At 53.1% G+C, this 25,722-nt stretch overlaps 2 protein-coding genes across 3 annotated transcripts in view; one reads left to right on the forward strand and one right to left on the reverse strand.

Moving 5' to 3' along the window:
- The window catches only part of LOC103759690 (cholesterol 7-desaturase), a 23,299-nt gene extending 12,414 nt beyond the window's left edge, over positions 1-10,885 (reverse strand). The window contains exon 1 of the mRNA XM_029960617.1: positions 10,516-10,885. Within this exon, the coding sequence (XP_029816477.1) occupies positions 10,516-10,885 (370 nt within the window). The remainder of the gene's footprint in view (positions 1-10,515) is intronic.
- A 3,782-nt stretch (positions 10,886-14,667) lies between these two features.
- Positions 14,668-25,722, forward strand: part of GRIN1 (glutamate ionotropic receptor NMDA type subunit 1) — a 35,350-nt gene continuing 24,295 nt past the window's right edge. For both annotated transcript variants that reach the window (XM_029960475.1, XM_029960476.1), the window contains exons 1-2: positions 14,668-14,812; positions 21,298-21,474. In XM_029960475.1, the coding sequence (XP_029816335.1) occupies positions 14,792-14,812; positions 21,298-21,474 (198 nt within the window). In that variant the 5' untranslated portion in view covers positions 14,668-14,791. The remainder of the gene's footprint in view (positions 14,813-21,297; positions 21,475-25,722) is intronic.

The raw sequence follows: 25,722 nt of genomic DNA on the forward strand, positions 1-25,722 counted from the left end.
AGTGGTCTTAAATCCAGTAGACAATGGGATCAATAAATAACCCGGCATCCTCTTGTGCTGCTCTCTGGGGACTAGCAAGGGAAAAACTGTTGTTTGGGGCTGGCTGTGACACTGAGCACCTCACAGGTTCCTGACAGATCTTAAGAGCAGTGTTCAAGAGCAGCTCAGAGCAGCTCAGAGAGATGACAGCATGGAAAGTGGATTAATAAGGGACTTGGGTCCCCTCCATGCAGAGAGGACAATCTATGCAAAGATCACCTATGACATCTATCCAAACTTCTGTAAAGCCTTTGACATGGTCCCACACAACATCCTTATCTCCAAACTGGAGAGCTATGGGTTTGAAAGGTGGATTACTTGATGGATAAAAAATTGGCTGGATGGAGGCAGACAGAGAGTTGTGGTCAATGTCGAGGTACAGGCTGGTGATGAGTGGTGTCCTTCAGGGCTCTGTAAGGCTGGATTTAGTCAGAAGAATTACATGGGTTCAAGAGGGAGCTGCAGAAAAGCCAGCTGTCATAGAGATAGAGTCAGAGATTTCTGGGAGAAGCAGCAACCCGAAATACCCCCCCAGTTCTGAGGAATTGCAAAGGGACAAGCGACAGAAATGGAGCATCTGACTGAAGCCAAAGGAGCAACTAAAAGGGTGAGTTCAGACAGAGTGAATTTCTTGAAGACTTCACATGAAAGGTTCAGGTAAATATATGTGACCTTTTGGAAAGCTGTTCTAGGAGAAGAATGCCAGTGTACTTACACAGGAAACTGCACACAAACAGAGATCCCTCCGAGAGGGACGGGCTGTGAGTCCTGTCTGAATGGGAAGGGAGAAGAAAGCAGCAATTCTGGCAAGTGAAGGATCAGGGCAAAGAGGGATTTCCAAGAGCACCATTCTGAGGGCATAAAAGCACATAATGAACACATCCATTGCACAAAACCAAAGACTGAATGGGTGGTTTGAGGATCAACAGAACAATGAGTTTCAGTTCTGTGCTGGGTAAATCCGTTAGAGACTGCAGTGAAGGGCTTGGGGGCACAGGAATGAATGTGCTCTGTTGGGAGGAGGCAGCCCCTGTGTGCACAGAGATGTCTCACAAACACACCCAAGGAGTCAACAAACAGGTGAGCAAGTTCTGCTTTGTTCACTTGGCTGCTCAAAAACCTTCCTCTAAGGTATGTTACGAAACACCCTTTAATAATCCTGAAATAACAAGGGGAACATCCCTGCTTTTTTAATTGGAGACAAAATAAGAGCCAAGGAGAAGGAATAGATACTCAGCTGTTACAAGGGAGAGTAGATGCATTTATTTCCACAGAACCCGGGAAATTGGATAAAGAGATGTCTAAATCATCTGACTAAGATGATTATAAATTATTCACTATGTTAAAATGTAAAGTTGACTGAGAACCTCTGCAAAAGAAGCCTTGCAAATCTCTCAGTGACTGTTAGGCCAACAGCAGAGTCTGCCAGGGAAGTGCAGGGCAAGTGGTGGACCCACAGGAGAGTGTTGGCTGTTAATTGGTGTTCAGAAAGAGACCTGAGCCTTCCTCCACTTGGTCTGTGACTGCACCTGCTCTCTGGTCCACGCTACTCACCAGACAAGTGCATGTCAGGAATAATTGGCATTATTGCTTTTGTAGGCATGATTATCTAAATGGATAAAAAAAGTGAGGCCCATAGAGGACAATATTAGTTTCTATTAGATGAGCTGATACAGCTGGAAAAAAGTGGATGAGCTTTCAGGCATAACAGCCCTCCTTCAAGAACAATCAGGAATGTAATTTGAAACAGCAAAAAAACCCAGAATCATAAAATAGCTGAGGTTGGAAATGATTTTTAAAGCCCATCTAGTCCAACCCTCCTGCCATGAGCAAGGACATCTTCAACTGAATCCGCTTTCTCAGAGCCACATCCAATCTGACCTTGACACCTGCACCTTTGATCTGTCACAAGGTGAGTGTAAAGGTGGTCACCTCACCCTGGAGTAAACCAAGAGGGGATACAGAGAAAAGATGGGAGTGATCAGAAGCCAGGAGTGGCACAAATAGAGTAGACTTGAAGTGCTGAAATTCAGAAGGTGATTTTATCCAGTGACTTTACTAGTCACTGAACTACCACCTGACCAGCCCATGCACTTTCCTTTTAAGCTCATATTTGAGCCCTCTTCCAAGTTTGAAGAAACTTGTGAATGGGCAGAGCTCAACCAAGCAGGAGGGAAAACACCAGGACAAATGGGAGACAAGGGAAGCCCCTGGGTGTTGCTGCATAAACTCAACAGCAAAAGACTTCCATGGCATGGAGTCCAAGAATTGGTTGGCCAGAGCCTTTATGAACACTCACCTTCTTTGCTCTGCTCTTTTCCCTCAGATGTCTTAAACATCTGTCTTCTAAGACGTTTAAGGTCTCTTACACATGTTACACATCTTACAGGTGCCCACAGGAGGGGTAGGGCACCCACAGCATCCCTGGAGGGACCCACAGGGCTGTGTCCCCTGATGAAACATTCACCACCACTGATGAAGCATCAGGGGTTACTCAGGGAATGGCTGCTGGGGGTCTGTGGGGACCTCTGCGTCCCCATGCATGGGTTGGGGCAGGGAACAGGGGTGAAACAGTCCTGGATGTATGAAGGCTGCCCAGAAGCCCTGGGTGTTAGAGACAGAGGCAGTGAGTGATGGATATAATGGGCCACGACAGGGTGCTGAGGGTTTCTGAGTGGGGTGGTGGCAGGAGCACCCATGGCTTTCTTGAGTAAGGTGGGACCTCCACAGACACGTGGGGTGTGTGGCTCTGCCCTGTGTCCTGCTTCCTGGGATACCTGGCTCGAGGGTGCTGGGGAAGGGCAGTGCTGGGATGAAGCTCATCCCATGCAAGGAGAGAAAATCAAGTCTGATGCAGAGATTTCCTTCTCATTCCAAACTTCTTAAGAATGCTGGGGACTGTTCCAAGGCAACTGGGAAACAGAAAAGGAGGAAACTAGGACATCTGAGTCCAAGAAACATAAATGATCCTGTAAACTATGTAAACTGAGTATAATTAAGCATTATTGAGGTAACTGTGGCTTCTGCAAGTTATTATCTGTGTATTTATTTTTAGGATATCCTGAGAGTCTTTTGAGCAGTACATAGCAACCTCACTGACACGAAAACATTTGTTTGGGGTTGGAAGTAGTGCCTGTGGTTACAGATGCTGAACACCTTTCACCAGGTTCAAAACCCCAAGTGCAAACACTTCTTAGTTTGCTGAACTGAGCAGCTGAGGCTGAAACGCCCCCTCCCAGGTCTGACACATACAGGAACAGTGCTCATGGCAGAGAGGATTCATCTGCTTCAAGAGGCTGAAAACACAGTTTAACTCTACAGAAAAATAAGTCAAGGAGAAATGTAGTGTTTAGCTAAAATTAGATATCCTTAAACCAACTGGGACTTTCTAGCACAGGTCTGCATTGGATCAGGGCTGGGACTTACTGTGGCAGCTGAAACGGGAAATAAAGGGCAATTCACAGGATGGCAGGAGGAGGATGAAGCCTTGGAGAACTGGATTGCTGGCCACAAAGGCCACAGTATAAAAAAGACATGAAGATATTAGAGAGTGTCCAAAGGAGGCCACGAGGCTGGGGAAGGGTCTGGAGGGGAAGCTTTATGAGGAGCAGTTGAGAACATTTGTTTGTTCAACCTGATGAAGAGGAGACTGAGGTCAGACCTCTTTGGGGTTTTCAACATCCTCACCAGGGGCAGCAGAGGGGCAGGGACTGATCACTCTCTTGACAAGTGACAGGGCCCAGGGAATGGCTGGAGCTGTGCCAGGGCAGGCTCAGGTTGGATCTCAGGAAAAGGTTCTTCCCCCAGAGGGTGGTTGGCACTGACCAGGCTCCCCAGGGCAGTGGGCACAGCCCCAAGGCTGCCAGAGCTCCAGGAGGGTTTGGACAACACTATGAGGGACAGGGTAGGATTGTTGGGGTGTCTGTGCAGGGCCAGGAGTTGGACTGGATGGTCCTTGTGGGTCTCTTCCAACTCAGCATATTGTATGATTCTATGATTCTATGATAGTTTACACCAGGCAACCCCACCTGTGTGTTTGTCTTTCCAGGAAGCCCAGCACGAGACTGTGTGTCCTGCTTTCCAGATGTGCTGACTTGTAAGTGGATTATTGATAACTTCAGGGAAGAAGATGAGATAAAAACAATGTTTTCTTCAAAACAAGTGCTGTTTAGCCTTGTCTTATCATGTTTTTACTTGAGTTTTTTTTAGGTTGGTTTCATAACAGAACTTGTGTAATCAATCTTTCTGTCCTCACCAACAAGCTTCTGATTTTCTAGCAAACATGTCACACGTGACGGGAGGGCGTGGCTCTCAAAGGGACGGGTTTATCATCACATTCCTTTGCTCTGGGGTTTTCTGAACCCTAACCCACCAGTTATCTGTCCTGGTGCATGTTGGAGCAGAGAGTCTGGTGCTACTCAGCTCCTGCCCCTACATGTTACATTGCCACAACTGGGCCAGCTGGGGCTTTGTCTTGCTTGCTCAGCATCCTCCAAAGCTGCTCTTGAGGCTGTACACCTCTCCTTAATCATGTTTGGTATCTCTGAAACTTTCACGTGGCAGGTTGGAAAACAACTCTCCTATTTTTCTGTTCTCCCAGAGCCAGGAGTGTTCACATGGCAGCTGCATGGACTGGGGAGCCCCTGGAGCTACTGAAACTTTGCAAAAACATGAACATTTCCAAGCAAAGGGATGAGATGCTGAGTACTGGGGTGTTCCAGGCACTGCTCACTGCTGGGGGGCAGATCCAGGTCTGGCTGGGGCAGCACAGGGCTGGACCCCAGGATACCAGGGTTGCTCTGAGCACTGTGGTGGGCTCCTGGGAGGGGGACAGGAGGCCTGGGCATGCAGCCAAAAGAGGTGTTTGCTGCCTCCTCCTGAAGGAGGTGGGAACTCTTGCATGTTTCTGCACCCATCCCTGTGAAGATGATGTCCTGGTTTTGAGGACACCAGTCTCTGGAAGAGCTACAAGTTCCAGAGCACTACGTTTGACACTGACCCCTTTTTCCTTCCCCTGTTTCAGCTCCATTCCAGCTCAAAGAGGTCAGACATGCCCCGAGGTCTCACTCTCCACTTGATAGGGCTCAACAAAGTGTCGCCTTTGCCCACCAATGACACCTGTCAGCAGCTGGACTGCAGGGGCAGACAGTCACCTGGAGAAGCTCCTGTGGCCCCTTTCCCAGGGAGTTTGGTCCCTTCATCCCCTCCACCTCCAGCCCCTTCAAATGGTGGCATGGTTTCTCCTAGAACCAGGTGCTGCACAGGCACAAACCAGCACACCTTGCAATGCACAGGACTGCAGGTTGCTGGCAGGATCTGGTGTCCCAGTGTCCCCAGAGAGTCCCTGCAGGTTAAAGAAGTGCATCTGGCACCCTGGATGTCAGCTCTACCTTGTGAAGGCAGGCGGCCACATCCCATCAGAGAGCTTTCCATGGACACCCAGGCTGTTGGGTTGAGCTCCAGCACAGTGGGATGAGCGTGGTGAAGAGCACCAAGGGCTGCAGGGGGGCTGATGTTCTCCATGTGCTCCATCTCCAGGGACTGCATCAGTTGGCCCCAGGCTCCAACACCCTCGGAGGTGAAGATGTGCAGGAAACCCCCAGAGACCAGTCTCCCTGATCTGCTTTCCAGCCCCTGCTATGCAGCAGTCCCAGGGGACTGGAAGTCCCTGAGGACGAGTTGTCCCCTCTCCTGGGACACAATGTGCAGGCAGCTGAAGCCTAGACACCTCTTGGCTGTTTCTCCAGCAGAAAGCTGGAACTTTTTCAAAATGAAATTTTGCCTACAGTGCATTTCAAACACGCAAATGCTTGTTTTCCCTTAGGAAATGATTGCAGTTGAAATTCCCAGCCCTCCTACTGCACATCTGACTGCATGTTCCTGCATATTCCATTCCCTCTGATTGGACAGAAGCTGGGTTTGGGTTTCTCACTGTCTTTGCCTCTGGCCATTGATGTTCCATGTCCCATCCTCTCACCCAAATATCTCCTTGCCTGCTCAGGAACATCTGGGTATCAGAAGCCAGACTAACAGTTTGTATCTTGTTTTAACTCCCCCCAACCCTGTGCATGTCCAGCTCCTTGGACAAAGACAGAGCTCTGGTGGATGGTGGGAATGCTCCTGTGCACAGTAACCTGCAGTAACCTGACGGTGGAGGGGGAGATACCTCAATTCTCTTTATCTGGTGTAGGATGCTGCTGCAGCTTCTTTCTGTGATAGCAGGGATTCCAAATGTGACACACACTCTGCTCAGGCCTTGGAGGCCTAGAGCTGATTCCTGTAGGGATGACTGGGTAAAGACAACATGGATGTCCATAGCAGGGCAGGTCTGTGCTGCCCCTGTACTGGAGCAGGGAGCTGTGCTGCCTGGTGACTTCATCAGCCACATCTGAATTGCAAAGTAGGCTGGGCCAAGGCCCCCTCAGCTGATAAAGCATTTAGAGAGAGCACAAGGCCTCTTTAGGGACTGCAGTCCATCCTGAATTTCATCTGGAAAAGAGCCAGGAACAGGGCTAGGATGTACAACTGCAACAGCTCAGGCCAAAGGGCTGCTCAGACACTCTGACCTTGGTCTCCATTCCATTGGTCTCTGCAGCTCCCCTGCCACAGAAATAATGCCTTTGGGCACCTTCCTCTGCAGTCTCCGGTCACTGCCTGTCAGTCTGGCTGGCTGATACTGTGACAAGGACGTCCTGCTGCATCCCAGCTCATCCTGCTGCGCCCCAGCTGCTCACACAAATCCCATCCCCCAAGGAATCGCAGTGGGGGACACACCCTACCAGCCTCCTGGGGGTGGTGAGGAGCTGTGGGGGGCCCTGCACTCCCTTCCTTGTCCACTGTCCCTGCCCACCTCAACCTCAGGCTGGAATTTAGTTCTGTTCTCTATCCCTGTCCCTCCTTGCGTTGTGCACGGCAGGGACCCCCAGGGGCAGGTTCCCTCTCCCTGCAGGGTTCCCAGGGCATGGGACTGCCCCGGGCAGTGTCCGATACCCGAGCAGTAGGAACAGGAGGTGTGATGAAACTGGGCAGGAGGCAGGAGGCTTCAGCCAAGGCATGGAGATGGGGGAGGAGAGGAGGGTTACCTTCTTCCAAATTCATTGCCCTGCTGACCCCATCTGTGCTGGAGCCAGCTGGAAACAGCCTCTGCAGTGCTCACAGGCCCTGGGGAAAGCATCTGTGCAGTTGTGTCACTGCTCCTAGAAGGCAGCACACTCTGACTGCATCCACTCTCACCTCTGCTGTGCCAGCTCATGAGGAGTTTTTCTCCAAATATTCTCAAGGATCTTTTCTCCATCTTTTCAGCTTCTTTATAAAAATGTGACTCCCAGACGTGGGCAACTTTCCTGTGCAGGGTTCCCCAGTGCTTCCTGTAGAAGAGCTGCTGCCAGCTGCTGCTCTGACTCCTCAGGGTGAATCCAAGGACAACATTGCCACATTTTGTTTGGAAATTCATGATCTCTGACCCGCGGGTGAAAATTAGAGACCACCTTTACAGTCAATATCTCCACTGCATCTGCAGTCCTGTCCAAAGGGCAGGACCAACAATACTTGCTTCTACTTTCATGACTCTACACTGACTGTCCTAAAATACTACTTATTAAACAATCCAAGTGATTTCGCACCATTATTTGCTGTCTCACAGATTTTGTCATCAGTCATTGTTTCCAGAGCAATGACAGGAATGCTGAAGCATCAACCACATTGCAAATCCTTTTATCCCTGTAGGAATAACCACATCCCACAGCAGTTCTTCACTACCAGGTCTGGAGACAAGCAATGGCCACTGAGCATGTGCTTTACTCATTTTTATACCTCAGATTAACTTGCAAGCATTTCCCCAGCCCGTGTTATAGCTGTGCAGTTACTGCTATCAAATCAATATCAGCTTTCTCAAAGGAAGAATTCAGTTTGTTTGGCAGCTCGGTGATCAGTGGCACAAGTTGCATATTCCTAATACCCAATTTCCTCCTTTATGAAATTCCCTATTATCTTTCCCACCACCGAGACTGATGCCTCACCTCGAGGCAGATGAAATTTCCAGCCGGTTCAATGCTGCTCCCCTGAAGTCTCCAGGTTTTACACTGACTTGCTCTGGCCGTAGGAGGAATTACAGCATTGACCGGCACGGGGGCACCGCACCAACACCTGCCCCGTGCGGTGCCAGACGTGAAGAGCAGGATGACATTTTACACATACTAATTGCAAACAGGCAACAGTGGTCAGTTCCTGAGCCAAACCGTGGTTGAGAATGTTGCCATGATAAGCCAGGAGGCAGCGAAAGGCAAAGCAGAGACCATTCCTCACTGCAGAGTCTTCTCAAGGATCAGCTGGTGGATGTGGTTGTACTCACCATGTACACGGCTCCCACCCTGGGAAAGCCCTGCATGCACCCATTGCCTTCAGAGGATCAAAGAGCCCGAGGACACAGCGAGAGGGGGATCCATGCGGTGACAACATCTGTGCTGGCTGAGCCTGGCTGCTGGGAATTGTGATCCGGGCTGTTCCTGGTGCCAGGACAACAAGGATGGTGGGAGGCATGACCTGAAAGGGAAGCAGGCATTTTTCAGATCTCTGCAACTGTGCCAGGAACAAGAGCCTCTGGAGACAAAAAATGAGTGGAGGCACAGAGGGAAGAGGCTGCCTCCTGAGCATGGTCATCCCAGACTCCTGGGCAACACAGGAGGAGCTCAATTGCTGCACTCCTTCTTCTCGCTGCAGGGAACTCCAGGTTTCCAGGAGGAAAGAGCTTTTGTACTCCAAATAACATTTCAAAGTCTGCCTTTTTCCTTTGTCTTCTCTGCTATGTGCCCTGCTGTGGCCAGGTCTTGGCTTTATTATTCTATTGCCATCACACCCACCAGGATCCAGGTCTGTATAGCCCACTCCAGAACAGTTTCTTACCAGACAACCTACTGCAGGTGCACCTGGTAGGCAACATGGAATGAAGTCAAACCTGTGCAGACTAAAGGTACAGATGCAACTCTGACTTGCACCCTTTGTCCCTTCAAGACAGCATTCGAGCCCCTTTGGGGTGGACAAACCCACACCACGTGAGTCCAGCAAGGCCCTCAGCTCCGTGTGTGGAGGAGTGGGAATGCCACAATGACACTGAAAAGGGTTAAGCATGCCTGGAAGTTTGTGCCAACAGCACAGCAGGGTCGGTGTGGAGCTCCACGCCAAGCACTGCAAGAGTTAAGGTGAGATGGGGCCATTTTCCTTCTCTCGTGGAGCACATCATAACCTCCCTGGGTTTCACTGCTTTCCCAAGCAATGGGCCACAGCTTCCTGAGAGGGTCTCACGGCTGTAAAGGGGCTGTGCAGCCCACAAGCCCCTCGTCTGCTGAGCCCCTGTGGTGTTACACAACAGCCATTTTGCTTCTGCAGCTTCTTCCAAGTGCATGTGGGCAACGTGGGACACAGGCAAAATGGTTTCCATGACAACTCACACTTCAGAGATGCCAGTGAGAAAATTTGCGTTGGGGGAAAAAATATTCTGCTTCAACTCACGTTGTGAGTGAGCACAGAGGTGGGCTGCAGCAGTATCCCAGAACTGGTGGGGTAAAAATATCCCTGGTGGCTTTGGTTCTGCAGCGCTCAGCTTGTTCCCTGCCTGGGCTGCCTGTGGCGTTTGTCCCATGCAATGACAAAGCAACACTCTGTCACCACCTGAAACCTCTTTGCTGTTTTCCAAAAAGGCCAAAGCAGCAGCTCTGGGGAGCAATGTGCTGCTCTGACCACCTCATCCCTCTGGACCTGGAACGGGACAGATGTGGCCCAGGAGTGAAACTCCAACCCCTTCAGCCACGGAGCTGGACTGTCCTCCGGATGTTGGCCCCTGGCTACTGTGCCTCCATTTCCTTAAGGGAGACTAATGGTAGCCCAACAGCAGGTAGATGATGAGAACCCCAAGAAATCTCCTCAGCAGAGAAATCTTAAGGTCATATCCCAGAGTAATGTGGAATTTAATGGAGGGAAATGGCTGGTTGCCCTGTGAGCTAATGTCTGGAAGAGTGGTGGCTCTGTCTGGAGTGACAGAGTGAAGCCAAGGAACCAAGCTGAGCATCTGCTGAACATCTCTGCCCTGGAGTTGTGTTGGTCAAGGGAGGGTTGTCCAGCACTGTCCACAGACCATGATGGTGTCCACGTCACACACAACTGTCCCCAGTCAGCACTGGGGGACCGTGTTGTTCAGAGGTGCTGCATAACTGGTAATACTGGTATGGAGAACAAAACTGCAGACCCCCTTTCACACCCAGTCTTGTGTGGTTATGCCTGGAGAAGCCCCTGGTTTGCTCAATGGCCAGTGCGTCCACACCTCCAACGTCTCCCACGGCACTCTCCGACCCCAAATGGGCATTGTGGTGAAAAGGAGAGAGCGGGACCCCCAGAGCTGCCCCCACCGCAGCCGCAGGGTCAGCCTCGGACGAGCTCTGCACCCGCGCTACCAGCGACAGCCGCGGAGGTGCCAGGACCCACCGACCCGCAGCGCCCTCCGGGCACGCGGGGGGCAGGCGGGACCGTTCTCTGCGAGGGGTGCCCACAGACCCGCACAGCCGCTTGCGCGTGGGCGGCTCTGCCGCAGGCTGCCCGGGCGGGCGGCGTCCGGGGGCGGCGAGGGCGGGCGCTGCGCAGCAGCGGGGCGGAGCGGGGCGGGCGCGGCTCGGTTCAGCACAGGGGAGAGCGCCCGGCACCGCTCTCCCGCACCCCGCGCCCCGCGCCCGGAAGCGGGCCGGGCCGCGCCGGGCGCGGATGGGGCGCCCGCGTGAGCCGGGCGGCGCCGCGGCGGCCGGCGGCTGGGCGGGCGCGGGGGTCGGCGGGCTTCCGGGCGCCCGTGGATGAGCACCATCGCGGCTGCTGCTGCTCGGCCCTCCTCTTCTCCTCCTCCTTTCGCCCGCGCCGAGGCTGCCGACCCCAAGTCGTCAACATCTGCGCAGGGTGCCTGAGCGCACCAAGAAGCAGCGAGCAGAGCTTCCGCGCGGGCTGTGAACCAGGACAACAAGCGGCACGGCCCTGGAAGCTCCAGCTCAACGCCACCTCTGTCACCCACAAGTCCCAACGCCCCATCCAAGATGGCCCTGTCCGTCTGCCGGAGGACTCATTCCAGCCAGTACCCCAGGACGGCGACGGCCCCCGCCGCCCGGCCTGCCCGCGGCCGCCCCGGCCCGGCGCCGCCCCGGAGTCCTCCCCGGAGCCCCGGAGCCCCCGGCGGAAGCGCGCCGTGCGGGGTCTGCTCCGGGGGCCCGGGCTCGCGCTGGCCCGCATTGGGCATCCTTTATGTAAGAGTGCCCGACTGTCGCGTTCTAGCACCCCGGACCACTCACGGGGCGCACCCGCACACACCGCGGGGCACACACGCGGCACCCGCACACACCCCGGGGCACACACGGCCACCCGCACACACCCCGGGTACGCACGGGCACCCGCACACCCGACGGGGTACACACGGGCACCCACATACACCCTGGGGCACACACAGGCACCCACATGTTCCCCAGGGCACACATGGGCACCCAGGTACACTCTGGGGCACACACAGTCCCCTGCACCCCCGATCGGCTGTACACAGACACCCACATACATCCCGGAGCACACAGAGGCACCCACACCCCCTCCAGGTACAGATGGCCACGCACACACCCCCCAGGGCTCACATAGGCTCCCATACAACACCTCAGAGCATACATGGGCTCACACACGCACCCCAGGGTGCACATGGGCATCCACACACCCCTGGGGCACACACAGTCTTTCTCTCTCTCTCTCACACACACCCCTCAGGACACACAAGGGATCACACACACACCCTGGGCACGCACAGAGTGGGTGCACATACATGTCCACTCAACACCACGTGTGCACATACACCACACACAGACACACCATGGGCACACACAGGCACACAGAGGGCTGTGAGCATGTATGGACATCCACACACTGTGGGGAGGTGTGGGCATGGGGAACACCATCCATGCACACTCACCGTGCACACACTGGGAATGCCCACGGGCTGCACACACACATGCCATGAGCACACGTGCATTGCTGTGCAAACACAGGCACACACAGACCATGCATGTCTGCACTCACACCAGTGTGCAAACGTGCTGTGCCACACATATCCACACCTCCATGTGCACACAGGAGCACACACTGAGCCACATGCACACATGACACCCCAATGTGTGCCCTACACAGACACACAGACACACACACAGACACACAAACATACACACAGACACACAGGCACACACACTGAGCCACATGCACACATGAAACCCCAATGTGTGCCCTGCACAGACACACAGACACACACACAGACACACAGACACACACACAGACACACACAGACATACACACAGACACACAGGCACACAGACCCACAGTGATTCATGTACACACCTCCCCCCCACTCCCCCAGGTCATACACTGCTGCACCCCCCATGGCACACAGCACCACGGCCCCCCACACCACCCAGTGGTGCACACCAGCACACCCACTGCCACCCCCCCAGGACACAGGGATTACAGACATGGTGAGTGCTGTGTGTGACTGTGCACATAAGCACAGCATGATCCTCTCTCCTGTCCACATGGCTTGCTCTCAGCAGACCCAAGGGAGCAGTCCCAATCCTCAGCGGTGCTGGGTGCCCAGGGTGCCCCGGGCAGCCGTGGCCTGGCCTCTCCACCTCCCCTGCATGAGCTCTGGGTGCTGAGCCCAGTTACCAGCCCTAGTACTGCCACTTGGGGCCATCGGGGGGGCAGACAGGCAGGTACAAACCACCCCCTCCTCCAACACATCCATGCACATGCAAAAGGTCTACATGGACCCATGTGCAGGTGGGAACACACCCCCAAATTGTATGAATGCCCTCACCATGGAGCCTCACACAGAAATGCCCCCAGGCACACGCAGCCAGGAGGGGAGGGAGCTGGAGGGGCCGGAGGTGCGTAGTGGAGAATAGCTGACACCTTCGCAGCTCGGCTTCCCAGCGTGGAGGCGGAGGATGGCTGGAGACATGCCTGGGATGGTGGCCGAGCCGGGCGGCGGAGCAGCACGGGATGTACCCGATCCCCGCTGTCCGGCGGCAGCCGGAGAAGGCTCAGGCGGGTCCCTCACTGAGCCGAGGCTCCATTTACTGCTCCCAGCTGATGGATGCCTTGTCCGTGCCACCTCTAAGCCTTGTCCCCATGGCAAACCGCACGGAGCCCGGGGCTGGCGCTGGCACATCCCTGCGTGAGCGGCGGGATGGGGAGGCAGCTGAGCCGGGGCGCAGGGGGGCTGTGGGTGCTGGGGGTCAGGGTGCTGGGGGTGGGCTCTCTGTCCCAACACCCAGAGGTTCTTCCAGCCCCAGGGGCTTAGGGCACGGCCCCTCGGTCCTCGCTCGCCGGCGCTGTGCCCGAGCAGGGGGGCTGCGAGGCTGAGGAGGGGCGCTGGGAGCCGCGCCAATGTAAAATGGCTCCGTCGAGCAGCTGCTGTGCGGCACAGCACAGTACAACCCTGGCCCCCACACAGCCCCCAGCCCCTGCCCCCAGGGCCTGGTGCTATCCAGTGCCGTGCCCCAGCTCTGCTGGGTGCAGGTCCTCACCCACCCTGAGTCAGCGCGGCACCGGGCAGCTCTGCGCTGGGCATCCCCTCCTCCTGCCTCCCCAGGCTCCCCCCAGCTCCTTCTCTAGCAATTCCTCCCTTCTCCCACGGTAAGATCTCCAGCCCCTGCCCCAGCTCGCTCTGCACCCTCAACTTGCTCCCACCCAATGCCAGGCGGGATCATCCCTCTTCCCCTAGACCCCGGGCCCCCTTCCTCAGGACACGCTTCATCCTCCTCTCCTGTCCAGGCGACCTGTCCCCCCAACCTGGGGCTCTGGCAGATGCCTGGGGGAAGAAGAAGTGTTATTTCCTCCCAGACATCAAAATCCTTGCACAGATTCACCCTCGCTGGAGACCTGTCACCGGCCGGGGACATTCCTTGTGCTGTGAGAGGGCATTGGTGTAACAAAAGATCCCCCAGAGATTACCCATCTCCTTCCTTTCCGTTTGACACAAAATAGGATCCTGCTGGAGACCGAAGTCCCAGCCCTGCTATAACAGCAGGATTTTGCCGAGATCGTCCTTCCCCGTTTTGGTATAACCCAGATCCCCTCCCCCTGGCATGCTGAGGGCAGATCCCAGCTCCTGCCCCCCCAGTACTCTCATTTCTGTGCCCAGGGCCAGATGGCTGATTCGCTCCGTGGCTCTGCGCTCCCGCCGCAGTCCCAGCTGACCACTTTGTTTGTAATAGTCCTCAGAGGGGAATTACAACTGAGTATTAAATGTGTGGTTAAAGAAATCACATTACACAGTGTGACTGCAAGGGAGATGTTTCCCTTTAATCTGTAATCCATGGAAGTTATTAGTTTACTGAGCAGAGCTGGTAGGCACGGCATTTCCATTAGGATATAACCCTGAGCAGACCCATCACCTCCAGCCACAGCACAGCTCCCAGCACAATCCTTGCTTCCCTGTTTCCAGTTACCTCAATGCCGTTATCGTGTTAACATGGGGCTGTTTAACATTGCAGAAAAGAAAAGGAAAAAAAAATCATGCTGGACAGCTGATGTGCTCCTGTGAAATAATGTTTGTGTCGTGTATCCTGTCCTGCAGGTCTATGCAATATTAGTTAGCCACCCTCCTGCTCCCAACGATCACCTAACACCAACACCTGTATCATACACAGCTGGCTTCTACAGGATCCCTGTCATTGGTCTGACAACACGCATGTCTATATATTCTGATAAGGTAACTGATGCATGTTTCTAGTCTAGTACCTCATACATGTGCTGTAAATCAAGAGTGCCCGTCAGGAGGGTTAATGATGCCAACACTCTGTGTCTGTCTATCCACCCTCTCCAGCTCAGCCTGCAGCTCCCTCTCTCTCTCCTGCATTCCCCAGTACATTATTTTTTCACAGCTGCCAGTGTTGACCTACATAGTGCCGGATGATTTCTGCAGCGCGGCTCTGCCAGGCTGCTGGGCTTGCTGCTCTTCAGCCAAGCACAGGCATAGCTGGTTCCTGCCCTGCTCACTAGCGACAGCCAGGGGTCCAGGGGGCTCCCCGGGTGTGTGTGGGCCTGCGGAGGGGCAGGAGGATCCTATTAGAGCCTGTACATCGGGCAGGAGCTCTCTGGGGCTTGAAGGTTGTTCGGTTGCATTCACTTCTCTGGGTTTATGGGATATTGGTAGGGAGATCACAGAATATCCCGAGGCTTCACATGACACTCAGTCCGGCCAGCACTCAAGACAGAGGTTCAAATTCCAATGTCTCAAACCACTGCACCTGTCTCTGTGGGCACACAGACGCTTCCAGACTGGATGAGGGTCTGGGGGCAGTGCCTGGCCCTGGGCAACGAGGTGCTGCCCTGGCCCTCAGCTCACAGCCCATCTGTGATTAGTGAAAGCAAAGGGAGGAGCTGAGCAGAGCCAGGCCATCCACATGCCATTGCAGGATTCCATGTAGGCACATGAGCTCAGTGGGTGAGATCAAGCCTGTTTCAAAGCATGAATCGGCCTTTGCTTGGAAAATGTGAATATTCACAAATGTAAATGTTCTGTGCAAAAATAGTCACTCCGCCTACATGCTAAATGAAGTCAAATTTCAGGAGGGAGGAGCAGAGGCTCCTAGAGATACACCAGCAGCACTGCTCAGCTGGAGAGCAGCAGCTCTTGGCATCTCCCACCAATAAAGCCATGATAGGATGGACACCAAGCCAAGACCACAGCAGTGACCGTGATGGTGGCTGGCTGGGCTGGGGACCTGCATGGGCAGGGTCCCACCAGGTTAGAGGGAAAGGGATGGCAACAGAGCTGACAGAGCAAGGGAGAGGGCAGGCAGCAATCGTGCAGGGAGAATTTGCTTCGTGCTGCTGTGGAGTGGAAATACGTCTGATGGAAATGTCACTGAGAGAGACCTTGTCACAGGGGCCAGGAGGGCAGGGAGAGGGGACCCTGCACACTGTGGGTCCTGCCCCATCTCTGCAGGGCTGTGCTCACCAAAGCAAACCACCTGTCCACAGCACAACCTGGGGCAGGATTGGCGTGCCCACCCCAAGGGGCTGGGACCTGCCCTGGTACTCTCTGCTTCTGACAGATTTTTCCTATTTCAAATGTTTTCTGCAAATCTGGCTCATAAAATGCACCTGACTCACTTCAGGGCTGGAGGAGCAACCCACTGTACTGTCAGGAAATGCTCTCCATGGAGTATTTTGGGGAATTCAGCCAGTGCAGGGCTGTGGGCTGCGCTTGCCTGGCACAGACTGAGCAGGGAGGCCACCCTGCCTGTACCAGGCTCATCTCACCCCTCTGAGCAGTCCTGCCTGTCTGGCCTCCTGCTTGGCACCTGCCCATCCAGGCAGATGGGGGCCTGGGGGCTTGGAGCTCTCTGCAGAGGGTGGAGATGCTGGCAGGAGATGGGGCAAAGGCAGGGACTGGGGAGAGGAGCAAAGGATGTTGAACAGTGGAAGGGACAGCAAAGGTGGGAGTGAAATGGGGGACAGAGGGGTGTGAAGCCGTGGGACAGGCTCTGCTCACCCCATGTAGGACAGGCTGGCTCACGTGACACAGGACATTCAGCTGTTCCCTTTTTGGTTTCCAGTGATCAGCTTGGTTTTTGGGTTACTTTTTAAATTCAGTAAATTATATCTTTCAGCTTAGTTTCTATGGAAACAAGCTTGTAAGATCACTTTGTATGTACGCCCCTGATTGGTTTTGAAGGCATCAGGCAATTTTAGCTAAATTTCACGGGGGGTTGAAGTGGAGTTAATTATGGTCCTCTGCAGGCTATGCTGCCAGAGGGAGGAGAGGTGTGGGCCTCAGCACAGACAGGTTTGCCCAGTACCTTTTGATGCTCCCAGAGCATCTCCAGTCGAGCACAGTGGTCCAGGAGCTGTAGCCAGTCTACCAACAAAGATACCCCAGGGAAGGGAGCTTTATTGCTCCCAGTATCCAACCAACTATTTGTTCTAGAAGTGGTATTGCATCTGAATGCTCTGGCTTGGTAGCCTTTGGCCCCCTTGTACATACATCTTATGAAATCATTGCCTGTTCCTTCACCAAGATCCTCACTCCATCCAGCATAGTCCTGCCTGTACACTGAGGGGTTTCTGGAATCCCAGTCACCTCTGAGTGAGGTGAGCAGGGAATTTGAGGAGGAAAGGGGGCTCTCATGGTAAAGTGATCAGAGCAGTCCCCATGGCTGTGGTGTCCATCACTGTGGAGAGCCCTCCATGGAGATCTCATGGACTGAGCATTGCAAAAGTCACACTCTGGCCTTCTCCTGCTGGGCCCCCTGCATGGACAGGCTGGACTGTGCTTCAGTGCTCCTGCTCCCATGTGTCATTGGGGGTGTTTATACTTCCTTTGCATCCCAGCTGAAAAAATGAGATGGCACGGACATCTTGGCAATATGAGAAATGTGAAATGACATGGAGAGTGTCAGAGCAAAGCTTGTGGGGAAATGCACAGCTCAAGAGCCAGGAAGAGCTGGTGCTGTTCATCATCACCATGTGGAACGTGATCCCCACCTACGTGGTGGGGATGAAGGGACATCCTGGGTGCCCAGAGGTGCTGAGCCCCACACCATACCCTAATCCCAGAGCTATTGCAGTGGAGGATCAAGGGGTTTTAACTGAGACTTGCTCTGTGGTGAAAGAGATGGAAAATGGAGTTTAGTCATCGTGCACTTGGAGAGCTACTTCAATTCCAGCACCTGGTCCTGGTAGTTGCAATGGGGTCTGTCTCTTTCTCTCTCTCTTCAGCCCGGGGATGGCTTTTACCTCTGGTTCCTGGTCTCACTGTAACCACTCCATGCCTGGAAGTGAGGCACTGCTCACTGAGAGGGGTACTTTTCTCTGTTACTGGTCTCACTGGCAACAATGCTCAGCAGAAACCTTCTTAATCAGAGTGGGAAGCTGCACTGGAAGTGGGGAAAAAGCGATTCCCCTTGACCAAGGTCAGGATCAGAACTCCTTCACCTGTAAGCAATGACTGGAGAGGCTGTTTAGTGTAACACAGAGTTGTTTGCCCCAGGAATGGGCAGCCCAGCCATCAGTAGAGTAGCTCAGCCCTCAGCAGGGCAGCACAGCCCTCAGTCAGGCAGCCTGGAACGTTCCAGAGCAGACCAGGCTAGAGCAGTGCTGGGCTGATGGAGCCCACTCATCCCAGTGGAGGAGAGCTCTTCATAGGCTCTCAGAATTCCAGCTGGGAGAAGGACAGACACCCCCCACTCCACAGTGGCCATTCCCCAGAGGCTGCCACGTCCCTTCCTCCGTGCTCTGCAGGGAAAGGCAGGCAGTGCATTTGAGTGTGAGCTGCCCACACCCCTGTCCCCACTGAAATCCCTCCCTGCACACGTCTGAGCTGTCTCAGAGTTGTCTCAGCTCCCTCCCACGTCCACAGCTGTCACGTGGGGCAGTGGGCAGGCTCCTTCCATGGGGACATTGGCCACTGCTTCTTTTTCATACCCAGCTGGGGATTTTTACTAAATTTTCCTGAGCTTTATAGGTTGAGATCTCTGTCAATCTCTTTGAAACTGCCCAGGCAGCTCATTTTGGGAGTGAATTGCTAGAAGGGAGACTGAACACATTTCCATAGGAAGTGAAACTAAAGCACGTTGCCTACTCAAGCCTCTGAAGCTTTCATTTTTCTTTAATTTTCTGTAGGAAAAATAACTCCCTTGGCCATGGACCATGAGCTGGGATGAGCCCTTAGGCAGGCAGAAGTAAGAGGATAGCAAACCTTTCACTCAGGGACCTGTACGTGGTCCTGATGTGGGTACACACCCGTGGTGGCCTCCAGCCATGCCCTGTGCACATCCCCTACAGATACAAACTCCATCAGCAGGCACCCACACGTGCCTCTTCCCCCAGGCAGAGCATGGCCATGTGCAGACTGTGCACAGGGATTTCAGCACCCAAGCACTTTCCCTGCAGGGGTACCTGCACTCACATGCTCTCTGCATGGATGTGCTCACATTTGTGCACACACAGAGCCCCAGTTTTCACACACACCAACAGCTCCTCTTTGTATGTACTCACATCAACCAAGTCAGGACAACTAATAATTTGCAGTTCTTAAGTCCGGACCCCACATAGAATCATCATAGAATCCTAGAATAGTTTGTGTTGGGTAGGACCTTAAAGACCATCTCATCCCACACCCCTGCCATGGGCGGGGGCACCTCCACCAGCCCAGGGTGCTCCAACCCGCATCCAACCTGGCCTTGGACACTCCCAGGGATGGGGCAGCCACAGCTTCTCTGGGCAACCTGTGCCAGGGCCTCCCCATCCTCACAGAACTTACCATGAATTATTCTTCATTTTCCTATCTAAAAACCACAATTCTGTAATCCAGGAGCTGAGATACCATCAGGGCAAGTCCATGGCCCTTTTGACACCACCTCGGAAAGCAAATTTCCCTGAACTGTTAAACCAAGTTGCCCCCAACAACCTTGCAATAAATTGTTCATCTGAACCAAGTGATATGTATTTACAATACTTAAGGAAGCCATGATCAGTTTAAACACCATTTTTACAAGCTAATGGGAAACTAGAAAATAATTTGATGTAATATACTGAAATCTCAGAGATTTTTTAATTTCAAAAATGGATTGAATGCATTTTGTTAGAATTCTGATTTTTTTTAGCCTGTGTTTTACTGATTTTTTTTTTAATATTAGTTTTTCTGCGTTTTTTTCCCAGCTCTTTTCTGATCTTTTTTTTCCCATTTTCATTTTCCCTGGATTTTCTTAAAGCAATTAAAAATGGTCAGGGGTTAGAAATTAGAAATGCTCAGATCCATCTTGTGCATCCCTGGTCCAAGCTGTGGAGCAGGGCCTGAAAACTCCTGGGCATCTCTGCTGACTCCAAACAGATCTTGAACACTCTGTTGGTGTGGAGACTGTGGTTGTTCTTCCGTCATTTGTCTCTAGGAGCTTCTTCCCAATCCAATGGATTAGGGCTGGGCTTGTGGGGTGAGCTGCATTTCTACTGCTCTTCCCAAAACTGTGAATGTCTGTATCAGCTCTGAGATGTCTGTATTAGCTCTGAGATGCTTGTAGTGGCTCTCCTGGTTTGCTTTCTCCTTTGTTTAAACATCCACAGTTGTCCTCAGTGGCTTGGTGGTTTTGCTGCTGCCTCCATCATTCCTGTGTGTTGGGCCAGGGCAGGAGCAGGGGTTTGACACTATTTTCTACAGATTTCATGGTTTGGTTTGACATTATCACCATGCTGGGTGTGAGAAAAAGGCTTTATTTGGTGTGTCTGTTCCTCTTGTATGGGTCCATGGGGGACATGATTCCTTTTCCCTTCCCAAAGTGTGATTTACTTTGGCCCCTTCAGGACATTTCTGACCCATACTGGGTCTGGTCTCTGGGTGAGCAGTTCTGGACAAGACCTGTTTGGTCCAGACAGCCGTCTCAGCCTCATAGAAAGAAATATTATGGTGCTTTCCTTTCTGTCCTGTCTGGTTCAGAATTCTGCCCCCCACTCCAGCATTTAGCTGGGTTGCCAAGTAAGGGCCCTGCTGAACATGAGGACTTTGACTGTCTAATATTTGACTGTAGGGCCTTTTGGAAAAACTGCATTTGTTTGAGAGCTCTCTGTCAGCTACAGCTTTTGGTCCAGTTGCTCCCCTAACAGCACTGTACTTAATTAGGCTGGAATTGCTATTGCACAATCATCCAACCATAACAATGTCTTTAACCAAATCAGAGAGGTCAACTGGGACATGAGTCCAGAGCTGCCTCCTCCTGTGGAACAGGCTGACCTAGAAACAGTCAGAGACCATGTTATAAAACTGCTTTTCTGAACTTCTCTCATGACAAATAACTAATATATAGCTGCCTGTACCTGCCTCTTGCTCCTCTCTAAAGGGAATTCAAGTTCTTTGTGATGTCTGTTGCGCAGTAACAATTTTGAAAAGCCAAGAGGCAAGGCTATATTTGCACTGAACACTGCTGGCCCTTCATGGCTCGATAGGCTTTTCTTCACTGTGGACCACAAAGCAAAAAACCCTCTCTGCCATGCTCTAGATTAACCACAGAGAGGTACAAAATCACGGCCAGGATTTGCTTCCCAAGCAGAAGGAAGGAGTGCAGGTTAGCACTAGAGGTGTGCTCAAGGTGTGCAACCCAGAGGTCTTCCCAAAATGGCTTTGTGATCCCAGCCCTGTCCCTGCAAACCTGGCTGACAAGCCCACAGTCTGTGTTGAGCTCTTGTTCTTCCTTGCAGAGCATCCACCTGTCCTTTTTGCGCACGGTCCCTCCATACTCTCACCAGGCCAACGTCTGGTTTGAGATGATGAGAGTCTTCAACTGGAACCACGTCATTCTGATAGTCAGTGACGACCACGAAGGTCGTGCTGCACAAAAGAAGCTGGAGACCCTCTTGGAGGAGAAAGAGTCCAAGGTCAGTTCCTGAACATTGTCTTGTAGCTTTGTTTAAGCAACAACAAAACTAGAAGTCTCGGGCTGTTGTATGTATGTAGATTTCTGTATGTAAAACACCTTTTCTTTCCATTGTAACATGGCTAACATGCTTAAAGCATCAACAGTGTCTGACTAGTACCTGACAGAACTTTGTACTTTATTCATTTCACTTGCTTTGCCATGGTCAAAATCTCCTACATGTAAATCGACTACAAAATGAAGGGAAGGATAACCTGGAGCTCTGCAAATGCCTCGCCCAAGATTCCCACCTAAGGAGAGGACCAGTCGCTCAGCTTAGGGAAGCACCTGCCCCATTGCAGCCACCCCGGGGCCAGGCAGACCCAGCAGTGCCAAACCAACCCTGAAAAGCAGCTTCTGAATTGGCTTCCCGGGGCTCACCTTAGAGGCTTAGGAGGGCCAGGCAGCCGGTGTGTTGCTGCCCCGAGGGCCACAACACCCTCTGTGTAGAGCCGTGGGCCGCAGGCTGCGCCCGTTCCCATCTCCATCGAAGCACATGCCAAACGCTGCTTTCCTGACACCCATTGCTGGTACAAGAGGGCGGTTGTGGCTTTGTGGAGGAGGTGCACTGCACCTACACTCAGGGCCAGCAGGGAGCAGGGAGGGAGGTCCCCAAGCCTGCTAGAGATTCAGGAGGACAACCACAGACCTGCGGCGTGGAGTGAAAGGACCAAGCTAACGTTCCAGACAAGCAGGGAAGGAGAACACAGGAGCTGTTTGGCTGCAATCTGGAAGACAAGGAACCACCTCGTGCCCTACAGAGTGAAGTCCCAGCACGTTCTCTTGCCTGGGGCAGGGTGAGTCCCCTTCGGGTGTGCAGAACACTGAGCCCATCCAAGTCTCCAGCAGCATCAGGGCAGGAATCAATTCAGGGCTGTTCCCTCCTGGGTCACAGGCAGGGACCTCAATCTGCTCTTCTCCAGCCCCACCAGCAGCTGCTGGACCTTTGGCAGTCAGGCAGCTGTTGAGGAGATGTGGCCACAGACACTTCTTGTGCTTGGAGTTGGTGGCTCAGCTCAGAGATCAGAGAGAGCAGCCTGTCACTGCTCTTCATCACCTCCCTGATGAACAACTGGTGCAGGGCTGCAGGCTGGCACAAGCCACACTGAACAACAGGCTTTTGGTTTTGGCGGTGATTTCCGAGGAGTCTCATCCTTGCTGCATCCTGGATCATCGTGAGACACTGACGTGCCACCAGCTATGGTGGGATCCTCCTGCCTCCCAAGGCAGTTTCCTGCTGGGTGACAGTGGAATATATTTCACTCCAAAGCCTCTTCCCAGCACAGTGTCACTCATCCAAGGAGAGCCATTGTCAGTCTCTCATTCCTTTCCTTGTATCTTTTGATTTCCACTTTCTGCTTTTGTACAGTTCCTCTGTGTTCCCTTTTGCTGCTCCCTCTCATGACTCCACTCCTTGCTTGCTCCATGTGATGCTCCCAGGCTCAGGGTGCATTTCTTCTTCACCCTATCCATCACATGGGAAAGATTTTAGATCTGGAGCTTGAAAGATGGGGAGCAGGGGATGTGCTCAGACCTGCCCCACATTTGCACTGCAGCTATAACATGTCTTGGCAGCCACTGGGCTGCTGCAGGTGCCCTGGCCACTCTCCAGCCTGAGACCTGCTCTGTGGGGGTAGGTCACTTTATCTTCCTTTTGGGGCGTGCCACTGCATCTTGTTTCTGTTTTCCTTGCAAAAAAGTCAAACAGACAGGTCTGACTGGTCTTGAAGGTGGTAGATAGCCTGCTGGGGCTTTCCTATCTTCCTTAATCTCCTCTTCTAATTCCTTTTCTGATCATTGATGTGCTGACTCTCTTCATGCCATGAAGGGGTACCTTGGGCCCCTGCCCAGCCTCCTCAAGGGCAGCCTGGCCCTGGGGAGGGAGCAGGCAGGAGACCTGATCTCGACCTCTGCAAGGCTTGGGTCACAGTCCCTGAGGTCCTGTCTTCAGAGACTCCCCTGCCCAGCTCTTGGATTGGAGCATGGCTGTGTCCCCCACAGTCTGCACTGTCCCTGGGTGTCACTCAGGCACCACTGTGTGGGTTTGCACTTCCACCAGGCACTCCAAGCCCAGCACTCAGGCCATGCTGGCCAGTTCTGGCACAGCCCATGTGCTCGCTTTGTCTTAGGTCTGTCAGCAGTAACTCTGCTGCTCCACCCCAGCACAACTCTGCTTGTTCGTCTGGGCAGGCCACCAGTGCTGCTCAGGATCAGGAGGGAGTGTTGGACACTGTGAAATCAGAGTTTGTCCAAGTCAGAGGTGGCAGTCCATGGTGTGCTGGGTGTCTTTCTCTAGGACAGTGGCAACTTTTTTAATGAATGCTTGAGAACCTGGTGGAAATTTTAATTTGTGGGTCCCTGTGTGAAACATGAGCTGAAGAGCAGGGAAGGGCTGCAGGACCACATGGAAAAATGGGGGGAAAAAAAGACACATTATTAGTCTAGTTCTGTAGGGATAGTGACAGGGAGAGGTGATCAGGTGCCAGCTTTGCTGCACCCAAGACTCTGCTGACCAGCCTGGATCGAGGTGCATATCCCAGGCACACAAGGCTATTCATGTCTGGAGGCTGCAAGAGGGATTGGCTACATTGACAGTACCTAAGGAGAAATGACCAGTGTCCCATCACTGGAGAACATTCATGCTGTCCTGCACCTCTGTTCTCCTTGAAGGCAGTTGTTACCCCAGGTCTCACTGCAATCTCAGCAGTCTCTAAGAAGCCACTGCAGAAATCCTGGCTGTGGATGTCATCAGAAGTGAAGGCAGACCTGGGCTCCAAGCAGATTTTGCCTCCTCAGATACTTTGCCTTGCAAGGACTCAATTCCTTTGAGCAACGAAAACCTGCCAGGCTGTGTCCAAGGAGAAGAAAGCAAAGATCACATGGCTGCACAGAAAGCAGACCTGCAAAATGTCCTGCCAAAGATTGGCCCGAGTGCTCAGGAAAAGGCAAGCTACTTAGTTTGGAAAGCGAGACACAGAGATAAAACCTGGCTGTCTAAGAAACAACCTGGGAACATGAACCTTTGCATTCCAGGGGTGCAAAGGGTCTGGTTCCTGTCAGGGATCAGTTGCCATTGACATAAGGTTCTGGAAAAACAAAGATCAGAATAGAGCTGTGTCCCATACCCCCTATACATAGATCAGGAATACTCAGCAGGGGTGGGGTGGGGTCAAGAAGAAGAGGTCGGACACTGTCCCACCAAAACCTACCAAGCCATCTCCTGAAGGCATTGTCAGATTGCTGTTGTTGGCCTGACCAGGTGGGCTGCTCGCAGGAAGATCCACGGGGCTCTGTGCACGCTGTTGCAGGGTCACGGCTCCTGAGAGCAGAGGCTCTTGGCCCTCAGCACACTGCCTGGAGAAGAGGAAACCTCCAGAAGCAGGTTTCATGCCTTGGGCTCCTTTGGGGCCAAGCAGCAGAAGTGGCTCAGGTAGGAGACAAGGGGAGGAGCAGGTTCTCTGTCCGGTCTCTCGTCTCCAGGGTCAGAGCATGCTGAGCCCCCTGTCCTGAGCCCCAGTGCTGCTCTGGTCAGCAGCGTGGAGACCACCAAGCAGTGAGCCTCACTAGCCACCTGTAGGGCCAGGTTATGGGCACTGTGGTCTTGGGTAGCTGCACCTCCCGGGGCCACCCTTGTGCCACAGAGCCATGAGGTGCCCTTGGCCCTCCCCAGGCACCAGGTAAAAGCTGCAATGTCATCCCATGATCACCATTGCTTCATATCGCCACGCTTTGAGCCAACACGGGATGTAGAGAACGTTATCTTTCTCTTTTGGATGTCAACAGAGCTCCAAAAGGCCGCTCCCTCCTTTCAGGAGGTGAGAAGTTCAGCTGAGGCACCTCATTTGCTGTGAACTCTCTGAGGGTGAACAGGATTGTAATGCTCATAGTGACTCTAGTATTGCTAATACTCTTAACTGTAACAGTTTGCCTTTATCCAGCACTTTCCGTACACAACATTTTGTCCTTTACTTCCACAGTAATTCCATGGAAACCCCACCACTTAGGCCCTTAGAGATGCATAGATTGTTTCTGAGCTTAAGATAAAAAATTTCTTGCTGAAGAATTCCCCAGTCCCACAAGGGAAATGCAACTGCAGCATCGCACCAGCTGTGGCACTCAGGCTTGCTCTGTGAGATATGGCCTTGCACCGTGACCTCCCGTGAGAGCTGAGGCACTCTCTCTCCTGATAGTGGTTTTTGCGAGCTCCAGC

Source organism: Manacus vitellinus, unplaced genomic scaffold (genome assembly GCF_001715985.3).
Source record: "Manacus vitellinus isolate BGI_N305 unplaced genomic scaffold, ASM171598v3 scaffold_27_pilon, whole genome shotgun sequence".
Classification (NCBI taxonomy): Eukaryota; Metazoa; Chordata; class Aves; order Passeriformes; family Pipridae; genus Manacus; species Manacus vitellinus.